The 15,498-nt window shown below is 43.0% G+C and overlaps 1 protein-coding gene across 3 annotated transcripts in view; it reads right to left on the bottom strand.

Annotated features, from left to right (window-relative positions):
- CCBE1 (collagen and calcium binding EGF domains 1) overlaps nt 1-15,498 on the bottom strand; it is a 96,660-nt gene that overhangs the window by 19,636 nt on the left and 61,526 nt on the right. For all 3 annotated transcript variants that reach the window (XM_032095634.1, XM_032095635.1, XM_032095636.1), the window contains 2 exons: nt 5,528-5,580; nt 150-284 (listed from right to left, as the gene is read on the bottom strand). In XM_032095634.1, coding sequence (XP_031951525.1) covers nt 150-284; nt 5,528-5,580 — 188 coding nt within the window. The remainder of the gene's footprint in view (nt 1-149; nt 285-5,527; nt 5,581-15,498) is intronic.

Raw genomic sequence — 15,498 nt, 5'->3', positions numbered from 1 at the left:
CTCTCAATTCTTAACATAGTTAATCCCCACATTTCTTCTTTAATAATATTGAGAACAAGAAAGGTTTCAGATCCTAACTGACTCCTAAAAGACCCAAGGGAGCAGCATAAATCATTAACCAGATGAGCTCAACATGCTCATCTACCCACCCAGGCAGTAAGGCTTCTCTCTGTTCCTGTGCCTCTCCCGATCATAGCGGTATCCAGGATAGCAGGTGCATAGGACTCGCCCAAAATTGTCAGTGCACTGCTGTTCACAGGGAGCTTCGGCACAGACATCGTAGTCTAAGGGAGAGAAAAACATGGTTAGGAAAAACACCAAAGGCAGTAGATGGATGATATTTTGACAGCAAACATTTCACCTCTCTGCTAATTAATACAAAGTTGAGTTACATTGTTTTTAAGGACTGAAGGAACCTAGATATAAAACATCCATGAGACATAAGCAAAGGAATATATTAAAATTGTAATTGCTATTCACAGCTTTACACTAGTTAGACTATTTCTTAAATTTGTATTTTAAGCAAGGGTCACTTTTGCAGTTGGCAGATTTTAAGAATTTTTTCACAGAAATATTAAATTACCTAAAACTTTAAAAAATTTTCTTCAATAGATTTTTAAGTCTGATAGCAACATTTCCTATGCAGAATACTGTGAAAAACCATGAGGCTAACTGCCAAAGCCAGGCAGAGAATACATCACAAAGAAAAGTTAATTACATCACATGTTAATTGTTCAAAGCCAGATATAACCCTTCTAGCAAAGAATGCATTGTTACAAACCCATCAGCTCTCTTAATAACAGCAGTGTGCAGATTAGGGTATGTTAGGGAAATCCCAGAATACTGAAGTCCCTGTTTGATACCCAAAGGAGGGAAAATCTGTTTCTAATTTCACTGCTATGCAGCAGCAGAGCTGAAGTCTTGGGAATGGATACCAGAGCACAACAGGGTCTGACCTGCATTTCTGTCCTGCCAGGGGCTGGATTTGGCCCCTGGTGTGGTGCTGTCCTCCTCCCAGGGCTGGGGGGAGAAGGACAGCTCCCAGCCATGGGTGTGAGGGTTTTGCAGCACCATAGGGAGCATCTTCCAGGAGATACCAGGAGATGAAGAGGCATCTGGTCTCAAAACCAGCTTAGGCACACCCTGCCCAAGGTCAGGTTTTACACCAAAGCAAGCAGCAGTTTCTGTGACCATTTCAAAGAACATCACCCCCCAGAGAGCATTCAGGTGGCTGTGACAATCCAGTGACTGGGTACTGGGGGCCACAGCAGAAATATCTCATCCATGCTCCAGACCAAACATGTCTAAACAAAATCTAAGTGGTTCAAGCGAGTTCCCAGCACAGCACTGTTTCCATCTACATCATTAAAACTCATTATTGACTCACCCTAATGACTAGCAGATACCTCTGGATATGATGATTGTTCCAAACAATTAAAACGAGCCAAGAGATGGTAAAGTAAATGAAAACACATTTTCTGTACTAAGTATATAGAGCACATGTGTAGCTCTGGGTTTAAAAGTGACAGTGTGCCAAAGTAGAGAAAAGCACAAAATGAGACTTAACAAGATGCTGTATCTCACACCAGAGCCCCTTAGACAAAAATGTACTATTGTAATAGACATACTACTGTAACAGTGCCAAGCATTCTGCTTGTCACCTCCTGAATAACAGGCATCCTTTCTTTCCTTCTTGCTGCACAACTTGAGGTCTGCCTGCAGTGCTGTGGTAGTGAATGGCAATGCTAGGACCCCTGCAGTAACCAGCGTCAAACAGTGCAGAGCCATTAAAGGAAAACATAGCTCTCACCTTCTAACTGTTCAGTCTGGGGGCAGTTTGGACTCTTTAGGTGATGCTGGGCTGTAAATTCCTGTTATATTTGACAGAACTAAATAGTCCCAACTATAAAGCATTGCTGGTGTTTCTCCTGGGCATGGTTGCAATTTTTGTTTTCCACTGAAACAAAATCAGAGTGAGAACAGGATAGAAGGCCTGGAGGTGAACATGCCTGCTCCTTGGCCAGCGTACCCACTCAGGTGCTGGACTTGGCCTGTGCTGTGTTCTGCTATTCAGAGCAGAGGTAAAACAAGCCCTGGCCTCCCTGTGCTTCCATGAGTAGATGTGCCCTAACAAAATAAAAAAACCCCAATACTGGAAGGGCCCATCTCCCATCACAAGCAGGAGCAGCTATGCATAAATTTTTCCTAGTTTTGCTTTTCCCTAAGGGATGGATATGGCCCGCCATGTAGTCTAGTCCCAAGATGAAATATCCTTGCAGACAGAAAGCTTTTTACTCATATCTAATCCAAACTGCCCTTACAGCCACTTAGGCTCATTTTTTTGTCCTCTTCTCCTCAACCATAAAGAACAGTTTACTTTCCCCCTTGCAGCGAGTTTCCACATACCTAAAAACTGTTATCACGTCTCCCCTCAGCCTCCTTTTCTCTAGACTAAACAATGCCAGGTCTTTTTATCCGTCTGTTGCCATATTTAATGTAACCAGTCTTTGAACATGGTTTTCATGTCCACCTCAGAACAGCTCCATCATGTCCATTGCCTCATTTACTTTCACACAAAGCTGGGGAAGGGTCCAGGAAGTACAAATATCCCTGCTAGTGATCCCACACAGTCAACCCAGAACACACAATGGTTGTAGGCACTTCCCAGGTCCCAGAGCTGTGTCCCCAGGGCTTGGTCCCAGCTAACATGACTTCCCTAGGAATAGTTCTCACAGCTGGGGTGAAATTAGGCAAAAGCTGCTGCACCACCTGTGTGTGCTCTGCAGAACTGGGGATGCACATTCCCTCCTGTGTTCAAATTCCTTGTTTGCCAGCTCAGCACAATAATTGTGGTTTGAGGATGAATCAAAACCATAAAATGGTGATCACGCTGCTCCAGACTTTAGGAAAATGCAAAAGCCAAAGCAGAATAATAAATGTCTCTACATATTATGTTTCAATTAACTCAGAAATGACAATGCAGTATGGAAAGTTTACCAAGTAAACTTTTGAAACTACATTAGTAAGGAAAGAGCAGATCTGACTACGGCTTGCCTGCAATAGAGTATTTTACCATGAATTCAACCACACCCAACTCAGGTAACAAACCAGTGGTAGGAAGGGTGGTCTCCAAAATAAACTGCAGATGTGCTACATCTGTTCCTTCTTCACTCTATGATGCCATGAGACAGGACATGAGCCTGGACTTGGCTGGAGCTGTGAATCTCCAAAGCAAAGAAAAAGGAGATCACACAGGAGAAAAAAGTGAGGAGCTGTTTTTTGACCCCTCTTTGCTGAACAGGTGGAGCAGGAAGAGATGCTATGGAGAGAATCAGACACATGGAAGTAACTCCACTCAATGTTTCCTGAGGATCACTGCTCCCTGGTCCTGCAGCTGAAAGCCACAGCAAGAAGGTGAGTACAAAACAAATTAAATGCAGAACCTGGAGGCATAGACTCATACACTGCTACTGTACTGATTTCTGTTCCTTTTCAAGGGCAGATGAAAAATAACAGGACAAAACCCAAAACCAGATGTGGACAAAGACATGAGCCTTTGGGAAAGAGTCTGTTTAAGGAACAGTTGTCCCAGAAGGAGAATGGTGTCCCAAGGCAGCTATAAAAGGGTGGACAGGGGAGGATCTATACCTCTGTCAACCCTCCTCCCTGCAGCCACTGCTAAAGCACAGAGAAGACAGGGCTGGAACTACTTCTCACAGTTTCAACATGCCAGTACTGGATTAAAAGGTACAGATGTGCTCTAATAAACTCACATCTGTAATGCATTTATGTGGCTGTGTTGAGATATGGATTTCATACAGCTACTCTGTCAAGATTATGCCAAAACAATGTGTGAAGAGCCAAGTGATGTCTTGTAACAGAGTAAGTGAAACGAATACTTCTGTGAATCATGTTTCTCATCCCTATACCAAGGGCCTGAGATTGTCTCCGATGTTATAGCAGTTGCTGTGGCCTCCAAAATTTCAGGCAACATACAGATAAAGCTGAAAAGGGGGAATGGAGAAACAAAGGGAGAGAAGCTGCAGCCAGCAGAGAATTGAATTAGGGGCAGAAACTCTCAGTTACTGAAATGCATTTAAAAGACAGGATTAGACAAAGTCAGAGAGCACATAATAAAAACTGCTTTCATAATCACCTAACATCTCAAGAGATGAAAATTAGAAGCCAGAATAATAGATTACCATGGCTCTCATTTTATTTTTGATCCTATTAATTCAGCCTCTGTATCCATTATATTCAGTGAATAGCCAGTATATAAAATTCTTAAATCCATAGGAAAGCTGGACTGTAGAGTCCTGGCTTCTTTCCACCCTGAAACGGTTCAGGACTTCTGCCTCCAACACACACAGCTGCCTCCTCCAAGTGTTTGTCTCACACTGGAGCTGTCACCCTGTATCACACACGCTGACACAAAACTCACTGCAAAACCATGGGACAAGGAACTGTGAGCACCAATTTCACCCAAACCCTACCCAGGTCCTCCAGGTGCAGGGTGTAGTGGTTTGGTCCAAAATATTCATTACTGTTTACATAATGTTTTTCATCATGATCTGTTTCCCTCTTTTTTTTTGCTTTCCCCCCCAACAATTGTGTGGTATTTCTAGCCAGCAGCAAATAAGACACAAATAAAAACAACAACAACAACAACAACAACAACAACAACAAACTCACAACAAACCATCAGGATTAGAGTTTGGGTTATAATCCCTGTTGGCTGGAGACTGTAATTCAAAACTGTCTGACTCTCCAGTATGTTAATTTGTCACTTTTTTTTCAAAACATCACCACCACAAACTAGGAAAATTCTTGGACCAAATCAAGGCTTTCCATATGTCATCAAATAGAAGAATGTGTTGCCATAGACCAACTTCTTAACCTGCTTTTTGGAGCAGACAAAGTTTATTGGCATGTCGTCTCTGGGCAGTTCCTGTGGTCCTACAACTTTGGAGCCAGTTTCATCCAAATCAGATCAATTTTTACTACTGCATGAACTACCCTGATTAAATCTGCGTCTTCCTTGGCCCCTGGTGACAAAGAAGCCATGCCCATGGGAAACTAAAGGCAGGACTAACTCACCTACTCACCATCTCCCTGTGCACTGACAAATCAAGTCAGCTGTACCAGATCCGAGGGATAAAAGGAGAAAGCCATTGTCCAGGTAAGATGTGCTTCTGGGTGCAGAGAGTGCTCCCAGCTACCCAGCCAAGGGCAGAACACGCTCCTCTGTTTGCAGTGCAGCAGGTCATGGCACAAGATCTGTGCAGCCACATGTACTTAGGGAAGGATCAAGGCTTGGCATGCTAAGCAGAACTTTTGGAAGTTGTTGATCTTTTTGCTTTCCCAACAATTTCTGGGAAACGGTTCCTCTCCGCACTGATACATGAGGTATGGCCAAGCCTGTGCTTATATCAGGTTGCTCTTCCAAACAGACAATGTGGAGAACAGGGCAGATGGGGAAAGACAAATGCATGGGGACATGATGGGTAAGAACAGTGAAATCACATACCTTCAGGGATGCACTGTCCAAGAACAAACTTATAACCCTTACAGCATTTTTTCCTGAAAAACAATAAAATAGATAAATGAATAAATAAATGTATTTTCTGTAGATTGGCACTGCCTTTAAAAACAGCCATAGGTGGATTGTGGATGTGATGAACCAAACAAGATGAGGGTCCTGAGCACTGCAGTCGGAGGGTCTCTCAGCATTACAGAACACAACAGAGAAATGAACCACCTGGCCCAGGAGGGATTTTACATGGCAGCATGTCCAGCCACCTCAGGAACCTGGGGCTGAGTATCCTAACACTGACCCACCCAACATCCCATATAATTTCCAAGAATCTTGTTCTCCTGTGTTGACTGGATGCAGCACAGCTCAGTGCTGTCCAAATACACAACTCAGCTCATCATTTTCATGGTACAGTGAAGGGTGCTTTCAAATACCTGTCATTAAATCTGCAGGATGGGGTAAGTCTGAGTGAGGAGTGCACAGGAGACAAATGTTATCAGTAATTTCTCATCTTCTAATAAACCTGGAGGAGGTAAATTAAATATATTGGGTATTTCAACTGGAGCAAGGGAGAGTATCTTATATAGTCTGAGGGAGTGTAGAGTCAATATGATCAGACACTTTTTATGTGCCTATGATATGAACAAAGTCTGAATGCTGAGAAATTAATGTTTCTGACACCCTGGCCTGTAATGACATTTAGGCATCCAGCTAAGCCTAAGCCTGCTAGTTTTCTCTCTAGGCAGCAAACCACATTAAGTCACCAGAACTCCCAGCAGTGCTTGGGAGCCTTTACAAATGTCTGTGTCTCTTATCACCCTGAGAGTGACTCACTTCAGGGACCTGGTGACCTTCAAAGGATCCCATGTGGGTGACTTCCAGGACTGCTGCAAAAGAAAAAACTGCTGTTCAGTGAGCTATTACATCAAGTATACATGAATCTGATGTGAAAATATCCCTCAGTATTTTACAAATTCACATATTTTTATGCCTTGTGGATCTGCTGAAATATCTCCAAACTGGGAAACCATCCACTCTGTCTTTTCCTTTGCTTCAATAACTGATGCAGATGAGTGCTAAAGCCACATCAGTCGATGACACGACACTCCCCTGGACAAAACGTAGCCACCACAAATCATTATTATGTTGAATTTAAATCAACTATCAGTTGCAACTGACAGCTTAAAACAAGCAATGCATTACTCCAAACAATGTAAAAACAAACTTTGGCTCCATATTTTAACCTCTTCCAAAGATTAGTTGGAATATAAATTATGCTTAATGAGTGTTGAACATCTGAAGAGGAAGCCTTGCTTTGTTATGCAAACAGTGGTGCCTCATTAGACTTCTCTCCAAACACTGCTGTGAAGTTTTATCTACAAGACAAACAAATGCAGGAGGAATGAGTTCAAAGGTGCATTGGGGAGGCTGTTCATCTGCTGCAAGCCATGCTGATGGCTTTCCAAGTGCACATTCATCTCTTCCTGTCTGCAGAAGAAGAGAGGCTTGCTTGTAGCTGCTCTTCAGAGGAAGATACAACACAGCTTGAGAGGGCTGGGAGATGAGCAAGGAGAGGAGGACATCCTTGCCATGAGATGCTGACCTGTGGGGTTGTGCCAGCCAGAACTAGCCGTAAATAGGTAGCAGCAGCTTCCATAATTTGTACCCTTCTCTGTGGAATTCCCACCTTATTTTCAGGTTTAGGACCAATAAGACCCGTGTCAGCAGATGATGAGGCAGCCTGCTCCTGGGTAAGGGATCACCTGCTGGGAACCTTGCAGGAGCTGACTCTCTCCTCTCAGCTTGTCTGATGATGGCCTTTGGCTGGACGTGTTGGCTTTCTTGTGGCTAACGTGAGGTTTTATCTGCCTGACTGGATTCTCCCAAAAGCCAAACCACTTGCCCCGTTCAAACCCTTCTCCCACAGCCATACATTGAGAACACATAACATGCCAAGTTGCCGCTATTAAACACTGCTCTGGCACCCTGATATTGCCCCAAAGCAAGCACAGCCTCGCAGAGGCTTAAAACAACCAGAAAATCATGTTCCCCTGGCTAATATCCAAGTGTTTGCTGAAATCCTTCTCTTCAGTGACTTCTTGTAGCAATGAGTTCCTCAGTGGGATGAGATGGTTTTGAGAAACCATTTCCTTGTTTTCAGTCTCCCTCTCAAATCTTTGTTTGAATTTTCCCAAGCCTTACTGGTAAGGAGATTTTGAAATATTTTCTCTAAATACGTGAAGATTTTTTTGCATTGTATAAGTTTTAAATCATACTTAAAGAAGTGTTTTAGAAGAGGGATGCCCTGCCTTCAGACCACATTCCAGAAGCCAGTTCCCCATGATAATCTCTTCCCAGTCGAAAGTTATGGATCTCTGCATTAGTGCAGCCTGTACTCAACAGCAGTCTTGAGCCACCAGCATGATTTTACCAGGCAAACTGCTACTTCAGGGTTAATGCAAAGGAAATACAATACAATACCTCTTTCTCTGAACATTACATTGCAACCTTGGGATTCCTGCATGCTTTAGCTTTCTACATTCTTAAAACGAAATCTGTCAAAATGATAGACACATGAGCATTAGCAAAGGCATTTTAATAGCAACACTCATTTTCAGACATCCCGGTCCAGGCTGACATGTCTAATCAACATTGCACAGCAGCAATCTCGTTGTACATAATGAGAGGTGAGAGGGGGTTCCCACTGATAATTTTAGCTACTGGGTAACTTTCAGCAGGGTGGTTGCTATGCACCTGTACATGTGACCATGCATGAAACACAAACACATGGCTGTGTAAGAAGGTCCACCACTAAAACCTGGATCTCCGGGGAAATTAAGCTGATTCGTTAACTTTAAATGTGGTTTACAAAAGAAGAAGCTTCTGGCAGACTGTTATCTGTTACAGCTTTTAATGGGGTACTTCAGCAATTAAAAATATAGCAAGTTTTGATTCTCATGCAATCTTTACTCAGGAATAGGCACAAGCCCAAACTGGCAGTGGGTTTGGGGTACCATGATTTCAATCACTGCAACATCCAGCTTTTGTGTTACCAGTAAGAAAATCCATAGTGATAGGGACATCCCCAAAACCAAGTCACCCTTTTTTTTTTTCTGGCAGGTAGCTGCTGGAGAAGCAGGGAGATACTGAGCTCCTCCCCTCTGCTCTGGAGGTCGAGATGCTTCTGGATCACTAAATGCCAGAAGTGTCAAACTCTTGATACCAATAAATATATCCATGACTAGGCAAGTGGCAGATCTGCCTCTTTTTTCAGACTCTTGTGGCCCATTACCCTGCAAACTGAGAGAGAAGCTGAGCTTTCCAGGAGCTCCCCTGTGTCCCTTCACCTGCAGGCCCTCCAGAGTGCCCAACACACAGGGGTGCACCAGCACAGCACCCCTGCCCCATCCTACAAAGCAGTAGCTGCTTGATAGCATCGCCTCAGACAGGCTGGACAAGAGGCAATATGGGAGGAATGCAGGTTAATTAAGCCACTGCTTTATTAAGTTAGCTTATCTGGCAGCTATCAGCAGTAACTCATCCAGCAAGGACCATGTTTTTTTCCCATAATTGCTTCCACCTGGCACAGAGCTGCCGTCACCCCAGCCCACCTCCTGCTCTACGCGGGACACCGCAGAGACGCTGGAGATACCAAGCAGGGCATGCTGAACCCAGAAAATAAATACACTCTGTGAGAGGGGAGGGAGTCACTGAGGGTCCTACAGCTGCTGAAAATCTTCAGAAATGCAAACAATAACAGGATAAACATTTGAAATTATAATTAACCTGCATCTGTCTGCAGTAACATGGCGGTGACTTGGGTTATAACAACAGCTGCTCTGTGCATTTATTGAAGTTTTGGAGAGGCAGCTCTAAAACTCTGGCATGAGTCATGTTGAAAAAGATACACGATGATCGTTTAGTGATGAAAAAAGGGAAGGCAAAGGGGAAATGCAAAGGGGAGAAGAAAAAGACAAGTTTTATTCCGGTTTCAGTCTAAACATAATATGTTAAGGAAGCTCTTGCTAAAGATGTCAAAAGTAGAAAGAGAAGAGTCTGCTCTAAGAAATATTTTCCTCCTAGGAGCAAAGCAGACACAGAAATCTCTATGCTGAGCCCGAAAGTGAGTTCTTAGGATAAAATATTGCCCTTGCTGTATCCCTAAAATGCTGACAGGCGATCAGCTCCAGACTGACTCCTCCCAGACAGAGGTAGTTCAAGCAGAGGAACTTTACTGCCCATTCACTGGGGCTAGGAGAGCACACATGGACGGTTTCTAGAGCTCAGCGGAGGCCTGAGGTCGTGTCACTGGAAGATGCAGCAACTCCATAGGTGGTCATGCAGGTCAAATCCCTCCTCTCTGAAATGCTCTTTCTGACCTATGAATGTCAAATCAGCTGCAGTTTAGGGGGCAAAAGAGATGCTTAAGATCTTACACAGATTTGAATATATCAGCACTGTTCTTCCAAGTTGGTGTTGGTAGAAAGCAATGATAAGACACAGAAAAAAATGTCTTCATAAAGAAGCAACTTCCTATTGGGAAAGGAGAGAACTTTTTGTTTTAATACCAGACTACTTCAGCCTAAATCATAACTTGAACTCAGAAGATCTTGCTCTGTGGTCTGAAGGCCTGAGTTAGCAAAGGCCATGGCACGGTGTTTTTAATTGCACAAAAGGGTTGTAGTTAGATCCCTTTCCTTATTGTGCCTACACAGTGTTTATTTTTGATCACCCTGGATTTGAGAAATACAGAGTGTAGCAAAAATGCAAATATAAAATACAGAAATGAATATACAAAAAACAATTAGACAGCTATAGATGCAATCCAGCAAGGTATACTGAAAAAGAAACCTAACAAAAACAACCCCCAAACTTACTTTTCTCCTATATAAAGTCCAAATGAGGGACAGGTTTGTCTACCAAAAACAGACAAAGCCCATCTGCAGCACAAGTGCAGCAGCTCAGTAGCTGTGCACAGTTTTGCTGTAATTCACATGGGGAGAGGATTTATGTCAACATGGTGTAAAACTGAAGCAATGCACTTTATTTTTGTTTGCTTTTCTGTGGGACACATACCGAAATCTTGAGTAAGAGGGGATGGCCTCCCTGCTGACACTTGCTCAGCATACACTTTGCCATGATTTTCAGACTTAGTCCTGTTTCACAGTTTTGTAAAGAGATAATTTATGTTCACGCTGGGTGTAATGCAAGGTCCAAGGCCAGCCCGAGCCCTTCCTGTCATCGCCACAGCTGAGAGTGAGTAACCCAAGTGCAGTGAAGTCTTCCAATGCTGCAGCACCTGTGACTGCTGTGTGTACCTGTGTGCTTCCTTATTTCTCTTAACTGACTGACCAGAGCAGGATTTGCCTGAACAACCCTAGGGGATTCAGACCTCTGAGAGCAAATCTCTGCAACCTGCTAGCTGATTTCTGTGGAAGTCAAATTTTCAGCGGTTGAAGCGTTGTCTGAATCTAAGCCTTGTTTTTCATTAGCTACTTAAGTCAAATAATTTTGACCACATATAGTGGTTTTCTTCCTCTTAGGAGAAAAAAAAAAAAAAAAAAGCCCTGCTATCTCTTCTTTTGCTCAACTCTGGCTATTAAGACAGATACCAGAAATGAAATCGCATTCCAGTCATTGCTAATGGGAAGGTTTTGATAAGATTCACAGTTCCTGGACTCTTCTTGTGTGAACGCAAGCCAGGGACCAGATCTTCCCCTGGCAAAAGCCACATTCCTCTCTTGACTCTAAGGAACTGTGCCAGTGCTTATGCTGGGAGACCCTGACTGATGCTCTTGAAAGCTTTCAGACACGCTCCTTGGCTGCTCCTTATGTTAACTGACTCCTCCCCTACTCTAAGTGCTGTTTCATATCATCTTTCAATGGTCAAAGGGATTTTTATGGTGGTGGAGCATAAACTGTGGTTCCTTCTTCTCAGAAGAGATCTTCCAAACCAGTATGATGGTTTACAGCCCCTGCAGAGCTCATTCCTCTATAAAAGAGAATAAAAATACTTTGAGGGGTGAAAGAAGCCCTGTACCCCACACGAGTATCAGTGGAGTTTCGAGGTGCTGACCTGCATGAAACTGGAAGATGCACAAAAAGAAAAACCTCACAGGTCTGGCAAATTTATCCATAAAAAAAAAAAGTCTGTTCTTTTTGTAGAGCACCCTGGACCTCTGTTCTCCATGGGCACAGTGCAGGACATCTCTCCTTGATGGAATTTGTGGTTTTGCTTAAGTAAATTAGATGCACTTAGGTGTTCAGTAGAGGTTTCAAACAACATCAGGGCAGGCAGACTGTTCTCCCCGCACATCTCCTTGTGTCAGCAGATCAGCACTCCCGGGAAACCATCACTTTTGGACTCTTTTAGGGCTTTGGGATGCAGAGAAAGGGGTTGATGTGAAGACAGCAGCCACACCAGAAAAAATTTCTCATGAGCTTCTGCTCACTGCAGAAAGAAGTGGCAACTAAACCTCAGCTTTCTGTCTCCCTTTTGGGCAGAAAAAAATACCTTTGCAAACGTTTCCTGTGGTCATCCCTTTCAACGTGGAGTGAAACAAAAAGATCCTGTTGGCATTTCTGTATGACCCACACAGACCAAGGTTCCACATTTTCGGGGAAGCTGAATGACACTGCACAACAGGGCCAGAACCAACGCTGTCCCTCCTCTGCCCCTGGCCCACCCAGAGCCTCAGGGCTGCAAACACACTGACCAAGCACAGGCTAATCTGTGCAACGCAGACCAACTGGCAGCACTGGTAACCATCAGGGCCTGTCTCTCACTTAGCATACCTGTGTCCAAAAATTACTAAATAAAGGTCTGCCTGCAAATGTCCCCTAAGCAAAGAAGGAAACTCTCAGCAGGAAAACATTACGCAACTTCAAAAAGGTAATGACCTCAGCTGCTGCTGGAAAAGCCATTTGTTGGATATTTTACATGCATGTAAACATCATCCTTGAAATCACATACGAGATTCCTGCAGTGCTAGACTGTACTTTCTTCCCCTCTTTCTTGGATTTTTATTTCATTGTTGGTTTTTTTCTTAGCACAAGGGAATGCTCATGTGGTTTATCACTAGACAACATGTCAAAAATAGCAGAAGGATTAAATAAAAGGCTTTTGACTGTTTTCATCTGCTTAGACTCAGCTTTATATACATGCTGTCAGCTTTGTCTTGCTCTCTTTTCTTACAAATTTCTTTTATTTTCTGGCGTTGTACCAAGAAAATTATTTTGTTTAGTTTTGCAGGTGAAATTGGTATGGATTCTGCAGAATCAAGTCAATGTTTGACAGGTATGAAATCTGAGGGGAAGAAAAAAAGGAATTTTATACAATGATAGCACTGTTTGCATTTAATAAAAGGTCTAATGAACTGGCAAAGTGTAATGCATCCTCATAAATATATTGTCATTACTACGAACAAGCAGCCTTCTAAATCTGAGTTTAAATGATCCAGGATTAGGCTTGTGTTTTAAAATAACTCACTGCTTTGAGATTTGAAGTAAAAAAATTAAGGAAAAGTCTTTTTTTCCACTACCCCGGACTTCCAATTAAAGGACTGCTAGCCAAATTTCCTTCCAAGTCTGTAAGTAGTATGTTTTGCTGACAGCACACATTCAATTATTTATCTAACCCAAGGTGAGCCAGGACTAATCACAGCACATCTGTCCTGTCTCTTGGATTTTTTTAAACTTCCATGACTCTTCATTTCATAGCTCCAATTTCCTACCAAGTATCTATGTGAGATAGAGAGTAATAAATTCCATTTCAGGAGGGAAGGCAGAGCCAGAGCAGTGCTGCGAGGAGCTGCACTCATGGGCTGGCTGCTGTGCTGGTGCTCGGTCACTGGAGTCAAACAGCAATAAATTGCTGGCAAACTCTCAGACTTACTGAATCCAGTCCAATGCAGCCCTGTTTATATAGCATCTTTCATCAACAAGATCACAAAAATGCTGCAGCAGCAATGTCTAATAAACTTCTTTCGATAAACAACAAAAGGCAAGCGCCTTTTACACATGCATGCATAGAAAAACACATCACACAAACTGTGCCAGGAAGTCAGATCGCTAAGGCTGGATCTCCAAAGAGGACATAAATCCCAATTAACCTTCAGAGACAAGCTAGTCACTCCGTCTACGTTTACTTACTGGTGTGCTGATATTAAAGGGCCTGATCCTGGTTCTGCTGCAATCCCTGGCAACTTTGCCAGGAACATGTGTCAGATTGGGAACAGGCTCAGACCAAGACTCAGGATGGTGGGTGAGGACATGCTCAGTTCTGAGGATGTGCTACAACTGGACTTCTTGGAAGAATAGTTCCAAAAAATCACTCTGACATAAACTGGATCAAGTCTTGGTGACATCTGTTGTCAGAAATTGTTGCAAGACTCTTCCCGGTTTTGATTAATTTGGTATTTGACATGTACCACTGCTCCTGTACTTCCCCATTGGGCACAACATCCATCTATACCTTAAACCATCAATCTACACCCTAGACACAGACCCAAATACTTAATCCAGACATTTAATAGTTCTTTCAATTTGTTTTTTGAATGGGTTTTGAAATTCCACTTCAGGAAAAAGGTAAGTAAGCAAGTCCAGCCAGACTAACACTTCCAACTTAAATAGTCTAGAAGTGGGGAGAGCCAAACACAAAGCCTTCAGCTTTTAAGGAAGTCAAATAGCATGGAAAAACACTTGAAAAAAGATACATGTTTGAGCACCTTACTCTCCACACTGGCTACCCATGATGCCCGGATGACATTGTGGTTTCCAGCACTTGGCTGGACTCTGACAGCATGAGGACGATGTCTGGGTTTGGATACTCTGCTTCTCTGTGGAAAGCTCACAGTGAAAGGACAAAAGGTATGCAAGGCAAAGAGGTTTATATGGATTGTCCCTGATTACCAGGACAACGTGAAAATCACAGTGGTCACTCTCCACATAATCTACAGACAAGGGGTATGTGATGGCTCCTCTCTTCAGAGCACACACTGTGCAAAAGGCACAGCAATCCAATTTTATACATTATGAATCGCATAAGGGTGCTCATCAGCCTCTTAAGCCTAAGGATTTTTATCCTTCCAGAACTGGTTTAGAGTTACCGGGGCATGACCCTGCTTCGGCACAGCCGAGGGGATTTTTCAAGGCAAGGTTTCAGCCAAGCAACAGAAACAAACCTCCCATAATTTTAGAAAAATAGATTCACAGAATAATTTGAGTTGCAAGGGACCTTTGGAAAGCTTGTGATCCAAGTGCACCTGACAGCAGACAACTGCTCAGAGACTTGCCCAGACGAGTGTTGAATGTCTTCAGGGATGGAGATTGCCTCACTTCTGTGGGACCCTCTTCCTCTTTAACCTCTTCACTGCCCATTTTCCCCTTTATATCTGCTTAAAATGTCCCTGCTGCAACTCTTGGCCCTTGTCTCATGTTGTTTGCAGTGCACCTCAGATGAAGACATGGCTTCATCTTCTCTACACCCCACCATGTCTTCCTTGTAACTCCTCATTATTTAGTGGGAGACACCAATTAAATTTGCCCCTTAGCTCCCTCTTCTCCAAACTGAGCAAACATAGATCCCTTGGGCTCCCCTTGAATACAATGTGCTCCAGCCTCTGAGCATCTTTGCTCCAGCTTATTGGTGAGTGTATAGATCTGTACATAACCAAATCAAAAGGTATCACTAGCAGATATTCTTTAAAAATATAAAAAAATTAGATACAAACAAATTAAAAACGAAAATAAAAAGGAGGGGAAGAAAAAAAAGGTGATCTGATTAATTGCAGCGGCATGGAAGCTTTGGTCCCCTATCACTATTTTCTCTTCCCACTTCGTTTCCACAACAGAACTTTAAAAAGAGGAAAAACTGAAAAAATAAAAGTAGTAAAACTTGAATGAAATACGAACAATGCTGTTTTTTCATTAAAGTATTTTAAAACAGAAGAGTTGGTCAGTTATGG

This window comes from Corvus moneduloides, chromosome Z (assembly GCF_009650955.1).
Source record: "Corvus moneduloides isolate bCorMon1 chromosome Z, bCorMon1.pri, whole genome shotgun sequence".
Lineage (NCBI taxonomy): Eukaryota > Metazoa > Chordata > Aves > Passeriformes > Corvidae > Corvus > Corvus moneduloides.
This window is presented reverse-complemented; position numbering and strand designations above follow the sequence as displayed.